We start from the raw sequence: 22,043 nt of genomic DNA, 5'->3' as shown, positions 1-22,043 counted from the left end.
CAATTTTTCCCTCGAAATTATTCAAATCAACTTTACAGGGAGTTATACCTGAAATCTTGATTTGCATAATACACGTCACTGTTCGTTAACAGAAAACCACAATTTAAGTCACACGGAGTTAGTGTGCACTCGAAGTTGGTTGCTTGACGGTTGTCAGCCCACTTTGAGGTCTGTGGATATAGAGGGAAAAATTGGATCGGTGTCGGTTAGAGTTCCCGAGTAGCTCAGTGGTAGAGCGTTGGTACGTTAAACCAAAGGCCCCGGGTTCGATACCCGGCTCCGGAACAATTTTTCCCTCGAAATTATTCAAATCAACTTTACAGGGAGTTATACCTGAAATCTTGATTTGCATAATACACGTCACTGTTCGTTAACAGAAAACCACAATTTAAGTCACACGGAGTTAGTGTGCACTCGAAGTTGGTTGCTTGACGGTTGTCAGCCCACTTTGAGGTCTGTGGATATAGAGGGAAAAATTGGATCGGTGTCGGTTAGAGTTCCCGAGTAGCTCAGTGGTAGAGCGTTGGTACGTTAAACCAAAGGCCTCGGGTTCGATACCCGGCTCCGGAACAATTTTTTCCTCGAAATTATTCAAATCAACTTTACAGGGAGTTATACCTGAAATCTTGATTTGCATAATACACGTCACTGTTCGTTAACAGAAAACCACAATTTAAGTCACACGGAGTTAGTGTGCACTCGAAGTTGGTTGCTTGACGGTTGTCAGCCCACTTTGAGGTCTGTGGATATAGAGGGAAAAATTGGATCGGTGTCGGTTAGAGTTCCCGAGTAGCTCAGTGGTAGAGCGTTGGTACGTTAAACCAAAGGCCCCGGGTTCGATACCCGGCTCCGGAACAATTTTTCCCTCGAAATTATTCAAATCAACCTTACAGGGAGTTATACCTGAAATCTTGATTTGCATAATACACGTCACTGTTCGTTAACAGAAAACCACAATTTAAGTCACACGGAGTTAGTGTGCACTCGAAGTTGGTTGCTTGACGGTTGTCAGCCCACTTTGAGGTCTGTGGATATAGAGGGAAAAATTGGATCGGTGTCGGTTAGAGTTCCCGAGTAGCTCAGTGGTAGAGCGTTGGTACGTTAAACCAAAGGCCCCGGGTTCGATACCCGGCTCCGGAACAATTTTTCCCTCGAAATTATTCAAATCAACTTTACAGGGAGTTATACCTGAAATCTTGATTTGCAGTTTACGTAGTATTATACAACTGTTTAAAATAATTTAAAGAAAAAGGCTCTCTTAGTCTAAGTAAGTGATTATCATGTGATTTCCCCTGTTTTGACGACCATGTGACTTAACCACTCGGACAGGCAGTAGCATGACAAAATGCACGTCACCAGACTGCTAACAATAAGTGAATTATAAAAGTTGTTGTTGTTTTCTAATGCCAGGCGTTTGACAATAAAGTCATTTGACCTCTCGCACTTCAATATTTTTCAAAGATATTATCATGACCAGCCACTCAAGCACAGATTTTGAGGTGTTCCGAATCCATTTCTTGGTTTGAGTTGCACAATGGGCAGTTAGGGGACTGGTATATTCCAATTCTATGCAGGTGTTTGGCCAAACAATCATGGCCTGTTGCCAATCTAAATGCAGCTGCATACGATTTTCGTGGTAAATCGGGAATTAACTGTGGATTTTGATGCAGAGTGTTCCATTTTTTCCCTTGGGATTGTGTTATCAAATTTTGTTTGTTGAAGTCTAAATATGTAGATTTAATAAACCTCTTCACAGATTAATACGTAGATTTAGTAACAGGTCTGTAAGTAGCAGTGCTGCCCTTCTTTGCTAAAGCATCCGCATTCTCGTTTCCCAGAATTCCACAATGGGATGGTATCCATTGGAATACAATTCCAATTATAAAAGTAAAGTCTGACAGGAATTAAAAAGACGAAGGACGTAGTAATGTTTAATCCTAATATAGGTATAATCTCAAAGAAAAATAAATTCAGGGATTTGAAATAAAGAAAGTTTATACTGTTCTTTCATTAAAAATGGAATTAATTTACCGATATTCTTATATTTACAGATGGCTCCTAAATGTTGTATGCCTGTGTGTACCAGCAATTACCAGAGTGCTATAAATGAGAGTGTTATGTTACAGTTCTCAAATGTCCAACTGAAAAGGATAAGTTACGTGGCTAGAAGCTACTCGTATACCACGAAATGCCTTCACGTGAACAAAGCATTCACTTAAACACTTTGGAGTAATTCAAATCTGAAAACAGAAATTCGCTATCAGGCATAGTTTTTTAGTATACGACAATATACATCTCATTTAACTGACATTTTAAATTTGTGATAAAGATGGTAAACTTTGCTTAACAACAGTTGCCTACAGTTAATTTTGTTCTTCATTGGTTTTAATTTTCAAATTGTGGCATTCCTGTTGCTAGTAAAATTTTATGTTAATAAGCAAGTCGCTGTCACAGGATTTAAAATTGAGTTAATCTGGCATTATTTGGAGACATTCCTTATCATGTGAGTAAATATTCATTTTCAACCATAATATTCCGACATATGTGGTATATAAAATATGTAATACTTTACATATTTCTCTTTTACAGAAACCTCCTAAATCATAGAAATAAAATATATAGATTCTAACAGAGAGAGAGAGAGAGAGAGAAATCTTGAGTTTAACCTGAAATTCTTGTTAGAGGAAGTGAGTATTGTTTGTTTACATGAAATATTGTTTCTGCATATGCACAATTCAACTCATGATGACATTCTGCAATGATGTTTGTTACCTAATGAATACTTTGAACTTCAAATAAGGGTCACAGGAGTGGAGATTTTTTATAGATGCATCAAAATACAGTCTAAAGAGAGTTCTCCTCCACAACAGGAACATAATGCGTTCTGTCCCAGTTGCCTATGTATGACTAAAGAGTCATATGATATTTTGAAAAATATGAGTATGCTGAGATTAATAAAATATAATGAGCATAAGTGGAAAATATGTGGTAATTTGAAAATAGTTGCCATGATATTAGGTATGCGACAAGGCTACACCAAATATGGATGTTTTCTATGTGAGTGGGATAGTCGCGATAGGAATTTCCATTATAAAAGAGGGATTTGGTCTGAACTTAAGTGGAAAGTTCGAGAAAAAATATACTGAATGACAAATTGGTAGCCAGTGAAGATGTTCTGCTGCCCCCTCTTCACATCATGCTAGGCCTTATTAAACAATTTCTTAAGGCCATGGATACATCTGGAAGAGGATTTATATACCTTTCAAAAAAGTTTCCTCGTTTTTCTGCAGCAAAAATAAAAGAAGACTCTTTGTGGGTCCCCAAATTAGAGACCTTCACAAGGATTTAGATTTTGAACAATGCCTTGCACCAAAAGAAAGAAGAGCGTGGTTTTGTTTCAAGAATGTAACGCAAAATTTTCTGGGAAGAAAAAGAGTTAACGACTTCGAACAATTGGTTCAACAAATGATAAATGCATAATAGAGATCTAGGATGTCACATGTCTTTAAAAGTGTATTTTCAAGATTCCCATCTACATCATTTTCCTGAGAGCTGCAGTGATGTCTCCGACGAACATGGTGAAAGGTTCTATAAAGATATAATATCCATGGAAAAGCGGTATGAAGGGAAACTGACTACTGCTGGAACATTATTAGAGACTGCAAAATTGAACACAGGAGAAAAAGATAAGATTTTTAAATTCTTAGGGAAAAGTGAATTTTATTCATATTTTCTAACCTTAAATAAGTTTCTCCATATAATATAATTATTATATTAAGGCTTGTATTTATTTTTTGTTTTATAGTGCATAAAATGTTTGTAAATAATTTTGTAAGTGACTAAAATATTAATAGTTACATATTTTTCCTACATAAATACATACCGTGGAAACGAAAATTATTTAAAAAATGAAATTGCATATAACTTGAAAACTATGCGTGACACAGAGAAACTAATTACAGATTTGAATTCAGGAGGTAAATTTCCATATTAATCAAGAATGTTATACCAGAAAAATGAATTTTTTTTTTTTTTAGAACAGTGTTAGAGACGGATCTTTATTTAGTTGTATCCCCTATTAGAATAACATCGCCATGGTATAAGAGAAACAATGGACTTTAGAGTTTGTTTCAAACTACGAAACCAAACTTCACTGTTATTCACTTATTCAGTAGGTAATTAATAGTAGGGCCTACTACTGAACTGCTTGCTTAGAAAATATTTAACAGGCCTATATGTAAAGAAGGAAGTAAAATGTATTCAAAATAATCTAAGAGTTGTTCAAAATATTAAAAATGACCGAAAAAGCCGAAAAGAAATGTAAAACTGACCTATTAGTTCAAAAACGTAAAAAAATGCAAAATTCAATATAAGAAATTAATTTTTTACATTGATATTAACATAGAAAAGACGTCTATATTAATAGGCATCGTCTTAATGTGAGAAATACGAAGATGACTTTTCATCAACATCCGCCCCCTATTTAAGACGAACTCATTGAAGTAGACCTATATAAACGCTAAAAAAAAACGGAAAAGCTCCAGGTGGAGATGGTTTAAATACAGAGCTTTTTAAATGCGTTGGAGAAGAATTTACTTATAGATTTTATGCTTCTTAAACAATATTTGGGCAGGATCAAAACCCCCAGAAAGTAAGTTGGCAAAAGGTTATTATAATACCCATCTATAAGAAAGGAAACAAAAAGCAATGTGAAAATTATAGGCATAAGGCTTCTCAAATCAGGTTATAAAATCTGTACAACCATAATCAAAAATAAATTGTCACATCTTTATGAAGACAAAACCACTGAAGAACAAAATGGATTCCGAACACGAGGGTCATGTTGTGATAACCATTTTACTATGAAGAGTTTAGAACATAGACAATTTAACATGGAAACACACTTAGCATTTCTGTGTCTTGGGACAACACAATTGTATACGCCAATATGGACCATATATGGTAAACGGCAGCCAAAATAAGCGCAAGTGAACCGAAATAGAAGTAATTCTTTCATCTTACTTACTTACTTATTGGCTTTTAAGGAACCCGGAGGTTCATTGCCGCCCTCACATAAGCCCGCCATTGGTCCCTATCCTGAGCAAGATTAATCCATTCTCTATCATCATATCACACCTCCCTCACATCCATTTTAATATTATCTTCCCATCTACGTCTCGGCCTGCCTAAAAGTCTTTTTCCCTCCGGCCTCCCGTCTAACACTCTATAAGGTAGGGTACCCATTTATAGTCCCCCATTTAGTTTTGTCTCACCATTCATATACCATTAAAGTTGAAGTCTTGAAACTAATCTAGTTAAGAACGTTCAACATTTAACTACAAGACACAGAATTCCAAATTCATAAATTTGGGAATCAACCTGAATATAAAACATGAAGAATAAAATTATGCAATTTTTTACATTTCAATGAAGCGGTCTAAATTTCGTCCCCGATACTTTTTAATATATTGAATGTCAATAATTTCAGTAGTACAATGAAATAAAAACATGGAATATCAAGAATGTTTATTAATAACTAATAATTATAGAAAGTATGTAAGAGAGCATTCAGAAAATTGTTTAAATTACATTTTGTAAAACAAATGACTCCATGTGATATTTTCTTACGTTTCTTAGAACTTTCAAAATAAAATTACATAGTTGAACATTTTAACCTAACATTAAATCGTTCATTGTGTCCAATAGAACTAAAACCTTTCAATTTTATGTTTCACCCATTCAGACACATGTCACAAATAAATATTTTGTGTTCACAAGATGAGGAACACATTTGGTGGCATCAATGGCAGCATCGCGTGCATTTGATCCATTTCTGTCCTTGCTTATGTTATGAAAATTTTTCCCAAATAACGGAAATACTACATCTTCATCATCATTGTCTTCATCATCACTTTCACTATCGCTAGAAGACTCGCAAACAATTTTATTTTTTGTTTGTTTCGGTACACTTTTTTTGGTTGAAACTGAGGTTGCAGTTTGTGAAGTCGACATTCAGATTTCTTTTCGTCTGCTTTCGTTTTCGGTTTTCAGACTCATTAACTTTTCTTTTCTTTCCTGCTGCTTTCTGAACATTGTTCTTATGGGGTGCACTTGTTACTAGAAGTACTATACCACGCCTATTGGAAGACAAAGGATCTATCACTGGAACTTTTCGAATATCTTCTGGACTGATCACAGAATTTGAAGTTTCAGGTTCAGTTTTCTGATATTCTGTCACTTGGGTAAGTTGATGTTGATTAGATACCAACTTGTAGCCTATATTTTTCTCCCTAACAGGTTTTACGGCTTCTATCATTTCCTCCTTGCTCCATAGTTTCCGTTTTCCCAACTGAAGACAACCAGAAATATAAATGGCAACAGCCTTACTGAAATTACATGATATAGAAATAACATTCCGAAATCCGTCCCGGGGACGAAATTTAGACACGTCCTGGGGGACGAAATTTAGGCGTGTGCACCACAAAAGTATGGCGGCATCTTGTTCTAAGCACGCTGCAATGTCCGGTCCAGTTAATATATTCTTACACTAGACACTTTGCTCTATATATAGGAGCAAAAAATGTTATGAAAATACGCACCTTAGGCTGTAATATACTGCTGAGAATATATAAGAAGAATAGTTTTCCACCTTCCAGATATTTAAAACTTAAATAACAATGAACAAACAATAACACTCTTTCCAACTGACAGCACGCTTCTTACTGCATAAAGAAAGATAATCTCTACTGACACATCACCAGGGTGCGACACGTTATGGGTGAAATAATATGGGGGACGAATTTAGGCAAGGGGACGAATATTGGGCACTACACCTTAGCATTTTAATACTATCATTTTCTTACAAGGCCCTAAATCTAACATGCATCATGTGAAAAATCAGACACCAATATTACGACAGTGAAACACAATGTAATTTTGGATAGGGCGAGTTTTGCACTGTACTGTTGTGGATAAGACAAGTTTTGGTTGTTACAACATATGCTTTTATAAAAAATAGCTCCAATTTTCTCATTTACTATTCACTATCTTTGCTTCATAACATAAATGAATAACATTTTATAATTTAGTGCAAATACACATACTATTCTTTATACATAATGTCCCATTTATCTTGTGCGCCTATTGTAACTTTTTTGTTTGGATAGGTATTGAAATTTTTGTTTTTGAAAGTTACGTTAAAACGAAGGCCTAATATGAGTGTAGAGATTTGGTGCATGTAACATTATAGTACAAGATACACGTGACGTCATCAATTTTTCAACTAGAACTACATACTTTAATCATGTTACATTGATTACACATATTAAGACGAATTCAAAAATGTATCACAATGTCACCTTCCCAATCATTAACAACAACAAAATGCAAAATGAATGCCATCAGAATGTGTCGTTTGTTGTGGTACCCCATTCATCTTGTGCATTGATTTACACAAAACGAAAGACGACTGACGTCTGTACACGTCGTGTGTTGTGTGTTTGCTGTCTTAACATGTAAACAAACCACAACAACTGTCGACTTCACAATCCACGTACAATGGCCTGCACGTTCTCCGGACCTATCGCCACTTCACTTCTTCCTGTGAGGAACTGTAAAGGACAGTGTGTACCAGGACATTCTGACAACACCAGACATGCAGCAACGCATTCGACAGGCTTGTGTGTCCATTGAGCTAGCAACATGCTGGGCAGTCCTACCGTCTTTCGGGGAATGCCTTCGAATGTGCATTAATGAGAATGGTCACCATTTGGAACATTTTCTGTGAGTCTCAAAGCATAACATTATCACATTGGAAGTACGTTTTTGTTTCATTTTGTTGTTATTGATTGGGAAGGTGACATTGTGATACATTTTTGAACTCGTCTTAATGTGTGTAATCAATGTAAAATGATTAAAGTAATGTAGTGCTTTTTGAAAAATTTATTTCACTGTATCTTATACCATAATGTAGTTACATACACCAAATCTTCACACTCATGTTAGCCCCTCGTCATAACATAACGTTCAAAAACAAAAATCCCAATACCTATCCAAACAAAAAAATTATGTTAGGTGTACAAGATAAATGGGACACTCTGTATGTTAACACTTTCACAATAAAAAAAGATAAATGAAAACTCTCTATATTCACATATGTAGTTTTTTTTCAATATTTCATTTCAAATTCTGAGTTGTTCTCCTTCAACGTCCATGAAACTATTGCAAAACACATCCTCCTCTTCATTGCGATCTGCTGTAGTATTCTGAGAAATTACATTTTTGTAATAGACAAGATTTTCATTCTCCTCTCAGTTCTTACCAAAATGTTTCTTTAATAAATTAACTACATCTTTCAATTTTTCTTCATTTCTTGCAATACCTATATTCAGATTCCTTGCAGAAAGCATTTCTAAGTTTTTTCCGCGTTTTAAAATTGTCTTGCCCACACACAGATCTGACCGATAATTCTCTCTTACTGTTGTTCTTTTGTGACACTCTGTCTCCGCCTCTAAGCTCTTTCGGTGCAGGGTTGCCAAAATAATATTAACGAGCATAGAAATGTGTGTTTTTCTTAACGTTGGATAAGACTAGTTTTGCTCTTCATATTTCTTAATGGTAGCACAGCAAATATTGGATAAGAAGAGTTTTGCTCTAAATTGTTAGATGGATCAGACTTGGTTCTGCACGAACCACTGTTATGGATATGGACAGTTTTGCATTTGATAGTAGTTTTCTGAGCTCTATGGAAAAGGAATTAGACAAGATTTGCACAAACCGACTATATCAGTACATAGAGGGCTGCAAGTAGTACAACATCCCATATGTAACTCATTTTTTTTTGTTTATTTTGGATAAGACGAGTTTTGCACTTGATAGCCTCATTTGTTACTGTTGCTCCAAGATATTTGAACTTCTCCACCTCTTCAAAAGATAAATTTCCAATTTTTTTTCCAATATTCTCGTCACGAGACATAATCATATACTTTGTCTTTTCGGGATTTACTTCCAAACCTCTTTACTTGCTTCCAGTAAAATTCCCGTGTTTCCCCTAATCGTTTGTGGATTTTCTCCTAACATATTCACGTCATCCACATAGACAAGCAGCTGATGTAACTCATTCAATTCCAAACCCTCTCTGTTATTCTGAACTTTCCTAATGGCATACTCTAGAGCAAAGTTAAAAAGTAAAAGTGATAGTGCATATCCTTGTTTTAGCCTGCAGTGAATTGGAAACGCATCTGACAGAAACTGACCTATAGACCTACGGACTCTGCTGTACTTTTCACTGAGACATATTTTAATTAACCGAACTAATTTCTTGGGAATACCAAATTCAATAAAAATATCATATAAAACTTCTCTCTTAACCGAGTCATATGTCTTTTTGAAATCTATGAATAACTGATGCACTGTACCCTTATCCTCCCATTTTTTCTCCATTATCTGTCGAATACAAAATATCTGGTCAATAGTCGATCTATTACGCCTAAAACCACACTGATGATCCCCAATAATTTCATCTACATATGGAGTTAATCTTCTCAAAAGAATATTGGACAAAATTTTGTACGACGTCAACAAAAGTGAATTCCTCGAAAGTTACTACAGTCTTGTCCCCTTTCTTAAAGATAGGTACGATTATGGACTCCTTCCATTGTTCTGGTACAATTTCCTTCTCCCAAATAGCAGGTACAAGCTTATAAATTTCGTTAGATAATGTGCTTCCATCCTTTTGTATTAATTCTGCTGGAATTTGATCGATACCTGGAGACTTATAATTTTTCAGATTTCTATCGCAATTTCGACTTCAGAAAGTGTGGGTTCGGCTATAAATGGCTCAGCAGTTTGTATTTGAATTTCGGCCTATGTATATTTAGTAGTTGTCCGAAATAGTTTTTCCATCTGTTCAGGATTGAATGAGCGTCTGCAAGCAAGTCACCATTCTCATCTTTGATTATGTTTACCCTTGCCTGATATAATTCTTTCAATAAATTCAATAAACTGATGAATTCTTTCATCTTACTTAAAAAAAATGAAATTAATTTATCCCTATTCTTTTATTTAGCCTACAGTAAAATTCGAACTTGTTCATAGCTGAAAGCGCCACCACTTCAGAATGTAAACAATTATTGTACCTTCTAAAAGACTGGCTTCGCTGCTCTGTGCAGTCAAGCTGGATTCTCTGCTGGCGTAGTAGTAGCAGAAGTACCTCAGGTTGGGCTCGCTGTGCTGTCCATCTAAAATGCAATATAATTCTGTGTTTCAATCGTCGTAATAAAATAATTTTTAGCGAATGTAATGAACATGATAAATAGGTAGTACACGCTATGTACGCGAATCCAAAATTGAAGCGCGAAGTAAAGTTACTTCTAACGCACGTATAGCCTTAAAGAAAAATAAATTCAATAAACTGAAACAAAAGTAATTTCGAATTTTATTTAAGGAATGAAATTAATTTATTGCTATACTTTTATTTACTGTAAAATTCGAACTTGTTCGTGGCTGAAAGCGCCACCGCCTCAGAATGTAAACAATTGCTGTACCTTTTAACATATGGACTGTGCTGCACAGTGTAGTCAAGCTGGATGTTGAGCTTTCCTCGCTGTGGCACGTCGGGTCGCTGCAGAGTCCATCTGAAACGCAATATAATTCTGTGCTTTAATCTTCGTAATAAAATGATTGTTAACGAATGTAATGAACAGGATAAATAGGTACGAGACAGTATGTAAGTGAATCAAAAGTTGAAGAACGAAGAAAAGTTATTTATATCGCATGTATAGCTTTAAAGAAAAATAAATTCAATACACTGAGACAAAAGTAATTTCGAATTTTATTTAAGAAATGAAATTAATTTATCCCTATACTTTTATTCACAGTAAAATTCGAACTTGTTCGTAGCTGAAAGCGCCACCACCTCAGAATGTAAACAATTGCTGTACCTTTTGACAGACTGGCTGCGTTACTCTGTGTAGTCAAGCTGGATGTTGAGCTACCGCTGTGGTACGTCGCGTCGCTGCAGAGTCCATCTAAAATGCAATATAATTCTGTGTTTTAATCTTCGTAATAAAATGATTGCTAGCGAATGTAATGAACAGGATAAATAGGTAGTACACAGTATGTACACTTAGCGGCAAAAAGAATGGGCCAGCCGACAATTTTTTAAGTTCAAGAGACATAACATTGCGCATGCTCGTCTCGTCAAAGCCATAGTTTACCAGGTAACACATAATTAAACCATTTAAATTTGCTGTATTTTGTTTAAGATTCTAAAATATGTAATAAAATCGAATGGCGACTTGATTCTAGATACATCATGAACCCTTGAAGAGTGAAATAATAATAAAATTGATAAATACAAAATCAACCGGAGCGAATATGAACAGGAAAATCACGGATTATGCCGAACTGATATTAACAGTCACAGTAGCGTAAGTCGTTACGGCACTGGTCTATTGAACAAGCTAGTAGTAGTAGTAGTAGTAGCTCAAGGTTCGAATCTCTCTCAATCTTCTTTTTTTTATTACAAATTTGCCATCATATGTGTCTCGCAAAGCTTTAATTAAGTGGCGATATCTCTTAGAATATGGCCAAACTCTAATAAATAATAAACCTCCCTCTCTCTTTCAAGCAATACTGCTATCTGTTAATACAACGTTCTCTCTCGTCATTACGCTTGAAGATGACACAGAAACAATAAATCATTGCCCTGGTTCGCATAGGTTATTCTGCGTATGCTACTCTCCAACAGGACTTCGATTGGAGAAATATCATTTTCTCCGACGAGGTAATTGTCTCCAATAGCAACGAACGCAGCCACGGACGGTTTACGGCAGAAGTCTACGAACACATTTTGACAAATGTAATGATCCCTTCCGCCCGAAAACGATATCCAGAAGGAACACTTTTCTTCCAGCAGGATAATCATCCGATACACACCGCCAACCGGATTCAAAGGTAGTTTACGAGGAGGCGTGATGTCGACCCAGTCGACTGGCCTCCAAATTCACCAGATATGAATCCGATTCAAAATTTGTGGGCTGCAGTCAAAAGGATCCTACGCTCTAATTGGGCAGAACAACCACCAGTTCGGACACCTGAGGAATTGTGGGACAGAGTTCTAGATGCGTGGGAGGAGATGGCAAGAATTTAGACCTGTTCCATAATCTTGTGGATTCCATGCCGCGCAGAATGAGGGCAGTTGTTGACGCAGGTGGTTTGTGGACGAGATACTAGTCCCCACCACAGCCTTGTTTTGTTAATATCCTAACAAATTGTTTGTTTTTGTTAATTTAATTATTTATTTTTGTTTGATATGCATCCGTTTTTTTAGGATGTGAAACAAGTATTTTTGTTTATACAGGCCAGGTCTCACCTATTAATAGCCCACAGGTGATGGACAATAATATTTTTACAAAGCAGGCATAACGAAGTTTGTTAACAAATGCCATTTCACATTTAAACTAATAAATTAAGTAAAAGTGAAAATAAAAGAAATAATTTTACTGCACCGGGAGGCGAACTCATAACTCCTGATACGGATGTCAACCTTCTTATCACTGGGCCACACACTGCTCGTAAGGGTTATTACATTATAGACGGACGACTTTCAATGAAGAGACACCACAGCAATGCCTTGCAGTGCGTTACGTTTACACGAGTGAACCGCGCGATAGAACTTAGCATTTCTATCGACCAAGAGTCGGCCCATTCTTTTTGCCGCTAAGTGTATGTGAATCAAAAGTTGAAGAGCGAAGAAAAGTTATTTCTAACGCACGTATAGCTTTAAAGAAAAATAAATTCAATACACTGAAACAAAACTAATTTCGAATTTTATTTAAGAAATGAAATTAATTTATCCCTATACTTTTATTCACAGTAAAATTCGAACTTGTTCGTAGCTGAAAGCGCCACCACCTTTTATTTTTTTTAAGCCACTTTTTTATTATACCGTTCTCATACTATGCATAAAATACGAATGAATACAACAATAAAAGTAAATTAATGTATAAGTTTAACACTTTCCCTGTGATCTTTGAACCTTTCTACAATGTCAATGAAACTGCCAAACATAATCTTGTGTTGACTGTGCTGTCGCGTCTTCCACCGTGTCCGTTTGAGAAAATCCAAATATACAGCCTTGTCTAAAGCTCCATGATTTTGCAACACATAAGAAATTGTATTACCTAAAACCCACAAGATGGCATTTAGTCTAGGACGGGGTGAAATTTGAAAATCGGGACGAAGGAACTTCTCGGGTGAACAGTTGATTAAACCTAGGTTCCGTACATAACTCGTGGCAGCTTCAAAATTGTCACTAACAGAAGAACATGTTGAGATGCGGTGCAGGATAGTGTCCTGTTGTTGACACGAGGGGCAAACTTCCGTTAGACTCAACCTGATGGAGAAAAGGGGAGTGCGTGTGGCCACCACGTCATGTACCGCCTTAAACCAGGTGGAGCGGACATCAAAAGACAAAGCAGGGTAGCTGATGTTACGCCAGAGTTGATCATAATTCACATTGGTAGGGGCGATTCGTTGTATACGCATTTGTTGTGGAGGAGACCTTCCTCTAAGATTCTGGTACACTACCTGAACAAGTCTCGTATTCGGATCTGCACCTAGTGAGTCCATGTAACACCATTCCAGCAAATAAACTTGAAGATATAGTAACGACCTTGGGATTACATGAAGATCAGGTGGATTTCGAAGGTCCGATTTAAGTGACCAATGTTGGAGCCATGCCGCTGAGTAACAAGCATTAGAAAGTTGAATCCTTCTCCCTCTGCTTAGGAATAACGCAAGACATTTGTCTATGACATGTATTAATCCAATACCACCTTGTGATGGAGTGCAGGTTAATGTTGACATAGGCACCCGAAACACACAACCTCTCCAAATATACCACGATATTGCACAATTAATTTGTCGTGCGTAAGAATTTGTTAATGGTAACACTTGGGCTAAATAGCAACACTTGGACAGTATATACGTCTGTACAGCCCAACTTCGTTGATACAAACACAAATCACGAAAATATAAGTCTTGCGCTGTTACTTTAATCTTTTGAACAATTCTCTTCCAATTGAGATGTATCATCTCTCCTATAGAAGCCGAAAACACAATCCCAAGAATTTTGATGGTCTTCACTGTTTGCAGTGGAGGTATCTGCGGAAGTACTTGCCACTGTCCTATCGGAAGAATCTTGGATTTTTGCTCGTTGATACGTAGCCCTGAAATGTTAATGAATTCATTCAAAATAGTTTTAAGTTGTTCAACATCCTTTTCATTTGAAAGCAAAACACTGACGTCATCCGCATACGCAACTACCGCTAACTTCTGCTCCTTGAGGGAAATACCAGTAATAGAATTATGCAATTTACATATAAGTGGATTAAGTACTAAAGTAAACAATAACATAGAAAGAGGACAACCTTGTCTAATCGATTTAGTGATATTGATCGTTGGTGAACGAAAACCATTTATTTGAATCTGACTATTAATTCCACTATAAAGACATTTGATATAGGAGATAAAAGTGTCACTGAAACCGTACCATGCTAGACACTGGAACATGAAATTATGATTCACGTTGTCGAAGGCACGTTCAAAATCGATGGAACACAATAATCTCTTGATTTTATCTTCAAGCGAAGTAGCAACACAATCTCTCAGGGAGCACACCACATCAAAGATAGTACGCTCAGACGAGCCACAGTACTGTGCTGGATGTAGGAGCTTACTTAGAAGCGGTGTTATGCGGTTGGCTAATATTCTAGCTATAATTTTATAGTCATATGTGAGCAATGTAATAGGCCTGTAATCGTGCACGGTGACCGCATCGACTTTTTTCTTAATAAGAACAATAATACCTTTCTGTTGCGATGCACAGAGCTTCTTCCGATGTAGAATTGCATTTATCACTGTTGTTAAGTCGTCCTTAATTATTTCCCAGCAGGTTAAATAAAATTCTAGTGGAATTCCATCAATTCCGGGTGTTCTTGAGCGCTTACCTTGACAAAGCGCCGTGTAAACTTCTTCTTTAGTGACCGGCTGTTCAAGCAATAGGTTTTCTTCTTCTGATACGGTAGCGATCTTGACTGAATCAAAATATCGTAGAGAAGGTGAATTGTGGGATTTTTCTTGAAAAATATTGCTAAAATGCAACAGAAATGCGTTACTTATGTATCATGTTGTGTAGTATAGTGCTGGCCTGTGTTGTCTTGAATTTTTCTGATCATGGTAGCGCGTTTTCTATTATGCGTCTGTATAAGATGGAAGAGGTTGATTCTTTCGTCTGTTATGGGAGGGATTAGTCCGCTTCGAACTTTTAAGCTCTCCATTCGCTGTCTAAGAATTCCCAAAATTTTAGCTTTATATTTGTTGAGTTGAGTGCGTCGTTCTGAGTGTGATATGGAACTATGATGCAAGTCGAGCAGGCATTGATGATAGAAATTAAGATTATGTTCATTGGCATGATATTGAAGATAAGTTTGTCTTTGGAAATATTTCTTTAATTGAGATTCACTACATCATGATATTCGGATTTCTTCTTCTTCGACCATTCAGTCCACAACTGATGTAGCTCTTCATTACTTGTGGGATTTGAAGACACCTTGTGTTCATTTTCCAGTAGGGACGTCCAAATATCAAAAACGACATATTCATTTCAATATGCATTATGACCGCTGAGTGATCAGAAAAGGCTACAGGAATGATCTCAATTCATCGAATGTTTGGAGCTATTGACCGATGGACGTAAAAACGATCTAATCTAGCAGCAGAATTACTAGCCACATATATAACCAACATCATTATGCTTCATTAACCAGGCATCACTCATTTGTAGTCCTGTCACCAAACGCTGCAGTGTATTGCTAGATCGATACTCTCCCATACAATCTTGCGGACGGAGTACACAGTTAAAATCTCCTCCAAACACATAAGCATCATTCAGGGAACGCATGAGATAAGGAACATCCGTTTGAAAAAATTCATTCCTCTCTTGCCGTTTATTGCTACCTGAAGGAGCATAAATATTGACAAAACCATAACCATTGAAACGTCCACAAATACCTCTACCAGAGGGAAGTTGTACAACTGACTGGAGATTAATTCCAGCTCTGGTAATGAGAGCTGTACCCAACCGAGAAGTACCTAGAATCACATATGATGTATAATTATATAAGGACGAAAAATCTGCAGTGGATACCTCTTGAAGGAAAAGAATATCAACAACGTGCTCCACTAAAAAACGTTTCAATGCATAAAGTTTTGTGGGCGAGGAATTATTATTGAAATTCACAGTGGCAATACGTATAGTGATGGTCATCACTTCAGCCAATAGCAGAACAAACTTCAACAACATGTTGCACAATGCACAACCAGTAATCGTCGGTCAAAGATCTAGTCAACTGGACGTAATAATGGAAATCCTAGTTTACTACCTTCTCCTTTGTAAGGGTGAGAAAGATGTTTAGGAGAATTACTGCTTTTAGCCAATTTCTTAACACCAATCTCCTGTGACGAGGACTTGTTTGTCGATCCAGGATCTTGCTCTTCTTGTTGCATTGCTTCATTCCAATCCTCTGGAACTGCTGCTGTTGCTCCCCGAATTTCTTCAGGATCCTTTGAATCACCTGTAGTAGCCGGAACAACAACGTCGACAGGATTCTTCTGCCCATTGGCAGAACACTCACCAGTGTCAGAAGATTCCATTGCTTTATACTTTTTCACTGGTTACTCGTGAAGAATCTCTGATACTTCATCTGCTGAATCTGTTTCCGAGTCACCCTGTTCTATCGTCATAGTCACCGTCTTATCAGTCAGTACACTACTCTTTTGCGTTATTGATTTCTTTTGCAATAAAGTACTCTCGTGCATTAATTTTGTATCCGAAGTACCAATAGATGCTTGTTTTTCGGATAAACTATCAGTCCCATTTTCAGATGAAACACTAGTCATAGTAGGAGTTGTCGCTGCTGTGGAAACACTAGGAGAAGGGATCAAGTCACTCAGTGTAAGACGTGTTCGAGATTGTACCGTCACAGGGGCTTTTACATTCCTATTAGGACACGCTTGCCGTATTTGAGCTGTACTTCCACAAGAAAAACACGTAAGTTCCTGCCCAGGGTAAGTTACATAGGCTTCGTGACCGGCTATGACAATCGACGAAGGTATGACCTTGTTTAATACCATGTGTGTAATGCGTATACCGGTATAGACATTATATCGAAATTTGGATGACCACTTTTCATTTTCTATATGTTGCACTTTTCCATAGTTCTGTCGTATTCTTTCATTGGACACTTCCGGTGGTATGTTGAGCACTCGTACCATCACGACTTCTTCGTCTGCAGGGGTTATGTTGACTGTTACATTATCTCCATTCATAAGTTTAACGGATGATGATCCAGTATGTTGTTGTAGGTAATGTTCATAACTAATTTTATTTGTAAGTTTAATATACAGTGCATTTTGTTTCCCTACTAACTGAATCACTTGTATTTCCGTGTCTTTTATACGTAACCCTTCTTCTATCCATCTATGTATGTCAAATGCTGTAGGACGCGTTTCCTCTTTATTAAATATTGCTTTTAAAGTATTTTCCCTTTTAACTGCACTATTCATGTTTCACTACAAGGTTATCAAAACAAACGCACAATGTAACACTCACGCACGGACTACGTACGACACACGATGTTACCTGCTCTGCTGTCGCCGGCAAACTGTACGTGAATCAAAAGTTGAAGAGCGAAGAAAAGTTATTTCTAACGCACGTATAGCTTTAAAGAAAAATAAATTCAATACTAATTTCGAATTTTATTTAAGAAATGAAATTAATTTATCCCTATACTTTTATTCACAGTAAAATTCGAACTTGTTCGTAGCTGAAAGCGCCACCACCTCAGAATGTAAACAATTGCTGTAGGTACCTTCTGACAGACTGGCTGCGCTGCTCTGGCTAGTCAAGCTGGATGTTGAGCTTTTCTCGCTGAGGTACATCGGGTCACTGCAGTGTCCATCTAAAATGCAATATAATTCTGTGCTTTAATCTTCGTAATAAAATGATTGTTAGCGAATGTAATGAACATGATAGATAGGTACGAGACAGTTATGTACGTGAATCAAAAGTTAAAGCGCGTAGTAAAGTTACTTCTAACCAGGGGCGGCTCTACAATAAGAACTGTAGAGCTGCAGAACCGCCATTTAAATGGACCTGTAAAATTAAAAATGTAAAACGTGCTTTTATGTAATCTAGTTCATTGTTTCATTTATTTTCCAATTCATTCTCCTTCGATTCGAGATTTTATTGTCTGTAGGAGCCTTGAACTGCTGGAGAATTTTAGCTATAGTGTACTATTCGGATCTGTGATCGGCAGTTCCTGGAGCTCAACGCAGGGTAGTCGGCAGCAGAAAACTGGTTTTCTTCACCGCCCCATAAGACTGCATTGGAGCTGCAACCGAAGCAGATCTGTTCGAATATACAAAAGAACCGCCAACACCCTCATCTCTTTATGACCTGCGTTAGAACACATAGGCTTCTGAACTTACTGTATATCATTACAGTTCCAGTGTGTTATAGTACTGTGGCTGATGTGATGTGAATAGTCAGTGTGTCTAAGGAAATATTTTATATTAAAAATGAATGAAATGAAATCCTAATCGACCAATCCTTTTCGAAATTAAAAGAGAAATTGCACGTTAACTTAAGAAATTAGGACGTCCTACACCAAATTTAAATTTGGAAATTTCTGGAAAAAGTCGAGGAAATCATGTAGCCTACTAGTCATTTTAATACCGAAATGTGTAATGGAAACGATTGGTTTTTTTGCTGCGCTCATGAAAACGCTTTCTCCCCCACCCATGTATTCTGTTTAGAGGAGAAAATACATGGACAAAGACCGGAGTGAAGGATTTAGTTAATTTGACTTAAAAAACTATAAGAGCATGAAAATTCGAAAACTCATTTCAAGTCAAACAGATTTGTCACTGTTAACGATATTAAAATATTCTAACATAGCTTGATTCTGCGTATTGGATTAACATTCAGAAACAAGAAGGAAATGTTTCTAAAGAGAGATATGGTCTACCTAAAATAATTAACTGTGTGAAATTCTGTGCCGCATTTGAATTAGCGATGCGAGGACTTGCTGAATCAGGAGATTCAACAAACCGCGATATATTTCTGGGTTTGACTGATTTTGCTCCACAATTAGATTAGGCCTAAACTTCCAAAGGCTCGTCACAATTGAAAGGAACTATGGAAACAATTCAAAATTAATTGCTGGATAGCAATAAAATTATTGGAAATTTCTCTTCATTGCCACCAAAACATAACGCAAAAAGTTTGATGCAAACTATCTTAATGGAATATAGGTTTAACGGAAATTCAGTCATAATTGAACAACATGAATTAATTTTGCTGGTTAATGGCGGGGCTAACGTAATGAATGGGAAACACGGAGTATTTTTTATGTGTCCCACAGCTCATTTCTTGTCAAGGAATTAAATTTAATAATGCAACAAACATGTTCAGAAACGGGTCAAGTTACGATACTTTATTGCAAGTCTGTGGGAACTTCCAGCTCTCTGTTTTATAATTCCGTCTGCCGGTACGGGTATAGGCTAGAAAAGTTGACGTAAAGAAATTCGATAGGAGTTAAAAGCGTTCGAACGATAGAAAGTTCCTCATGGTTGTTCATTCAGGTATCAATGTATGGGGCACATCTCCACTACGTAACTAGTGCCAGGTGGGATAGGTGTAGCGCACGTAGTGGATAGGGCGCGCGGATCGTTGGAGTACAATTTCGGGTGCACAGTCAACTTCGAGAAGGGGGTAATTACACGCATTATCCGATTTAGATGCAATAAACAGCATGCGTTTGTTAAATACACTATTTTTCATGCAGATCTGCCAACCTTTATAACAGCGAGCCACTACTGCAGTTCTAACGCACGTATAGCCTTAAAGAAAAATAAATTCAATAAACTGAAACAAAAGTAATTTCGAATTTTATTTAAGAAATGGAATTAATTTATCCTTATTCTTTTATTTACAGATGGCTTCTAAATGTAGAGTGTCTGGTGTGCACACTGGCATTCAAAGGTATCTGGTGTACAATTTTCTGATCATATAAGAGTGAGCGAACTTTCTAATCACGGGATAGGTCAGAACCAAATAAATAACAATTTGAGAAACTTTGAAATAGACCTGCTAGTTTTCAGTAAGCGAATCTATTACCGGGACGGATAAAAAAACTGTTTGAAAAAATATTAAGATTGTTACCGGTATTCTGTATAGTTAAACTACACAAATCTACAGTACTTGAGCTATTACAGGACAACTAAAACAACTACAGCCGTGGCGTTGTGGTCTAAGGCATCCGTGGTGAAAATATGACTCACGAGCACATTGTGACTCGCAATGATAGCTGTGCATTTCTCTTACTTCCTCCCTTCCCCAACCCCCACCCTCTCACTCACTGGAATCAAACTCCGTTCCATTGGTTTATTTGTCTCTGACCTGCGAGTGGCATATCGTCCAATGTCTCTCTCGAAACCATGTACCTCTACAAAAACGAAAGTTTCAAGGAGGATGGGAGGACGCATTTTTTGCTGCCGATATGATGAGAATATTACATGTATGATTTGTTCACAAGTATTACGAGGAAACGGTTGTATAACATAAAAGGGCATTATACTACATGTCACTCATGAAAAATTAAAAGGTGAAGTATTATTATTATTATTATTATTTTGTTATTATTATTGTTATTATTTTTATCTCTGTACCTCGATCCTTTTCCAGCGGATGTACGAATAATGCGGTTAGATCTCCAATTTAATCTCCCAGATTTACAATGTGATGTTAAATGAAAGCTAGATGTAAGGACTTGACAAAGGTTGACCTTTTCAAATCTTGACCAAAAAATAAATATCCCAAGCTTCGTTCTTTCGCTTCCTCTGTTGAAGCCATGTTCGCTACAACTTCATGCGCAGTACAGAAAAAGCCTTCCAACACAATCCGAACCAGTCCTGAACCGGAAACATGTACTGAAGTCGGACATTCCAACAAGCTTTTGACACGGGTTCGGAACGCGTTCCGAACTGTCAGAAATAGTCCGCGGATTGAGGCATGTACGGAAGAGTACGAGAGATGCGCATGCGCATAAGCTCACCAACGTCTCCTTGATACTGAAGAAAGCAACGAGTTAGAAAATCTCTCTCTTTCTAAGGGTACGTACACGTTGGAGCGATGATAAACGATAAAAGAAGCAGCGATGCTATGTGAGGGAGAATTGAAGCATGCATTGTCATTGAGGTGTGCATATTGGAGTAACGATAAAAGCGAAGATACACGATAAAAGCGACGAAAAAGAAAAGTTCCATTTTCTTCGCTCTTGTCGTTCATATGATCTCTGATTAAGATAATATTAATTTGTATAATTACCGGTGGTTATCAATATATCCGAATATTAATCTATTTATTATTATTTCAGCTTATTTAATTATTGTAGATATTGACAAATTGATTAGTTGTGTATTTATTCGTCCTATGTTATGTGATCACAAGAACCAATCACAACACAACGAATTTATAGTATCTTTGGGATGAGAAACGGGTTTAATTTTGTACGTATTTAAGTTATATTAACCTTGAACTTGGCAGCTGATACTTTCTATATATCTTCTTTCAATAAGTGGATGCATAGAATATCTTCTACTGATAAATCGAAATGTTTTCTTCTCGCGTCCTCGTTGCTCCGATATGAACACTTGATTCTTTGATAATACCAAAACGTCGCTAGGTCATTTCTTTTATCGTTTATCGTCGCTCCAACTTGTACGTACCCTTACTCGTTGGAAGAAGGACATGATCCACTGTTCACATCAGTGAGGTTAAAGATGAAAAGTGACAGTACAGACGAATAATAAAACTAGAGATTTAATTTAAATTTTCGCCAAAAAGAAAGGGAATGGAAATTATTTGGGTATTGAAATAGTTAATTACGATTTCAACATGCAGCTTTGATTAATAAATA

General features: G+C 36.8%; 1 protein-coding gene across 1 annotated transcript; it reads right to left on the bottom strand.

Moving 5' to 3' along the window:
* Positions 1–16,737: 16,737 nt before the first annotated feature.
* LOC138715752 (uncharacterized) lies at positions 16,738–17,628 on the bottom strand. The gene has a single exon (XM_069848802.1). It carries the CDS (start codon positions 17,626–17,628, stop codon positions 16,738–16,740), a length of 891 nt encoding a protein of 296 aa, XP_069704903.1.
* Between the last annotated feature and the right edge of the window lie 4,415 nt (positions 17,629–22,043).

The sequence above is a fragment of the Periplaneta americana genome, chromosome 15 (genome assembly GCF_040183065.1).
Source record: "Periplaneta americana isolate PAMFEO1 chromosome 15, P.americana_PAMFEO1_priV1, whole genome shotgun sequence".
Classification (NCBI taxonomy): domain Eukaryota; kingdom Metazoa; phylum Arthropoda; class Insecta; order Blattodea; family Blattidae; genus Periplaneta; species Periplaneta americana.
This window is presented reverse-complemented; position numbering and strand designations above follow the sequence as displayed.

Bases quoted from the DNA above. Each gene is read 5' to 3' on its own strand.
- LOC138715752 (XM_069848802.1), bottom strand. From the start codon at position 17,628: ATGAATAGTGCAGTTAAAAGGGAAAATACTTTAAAAGCAATATTTAAT.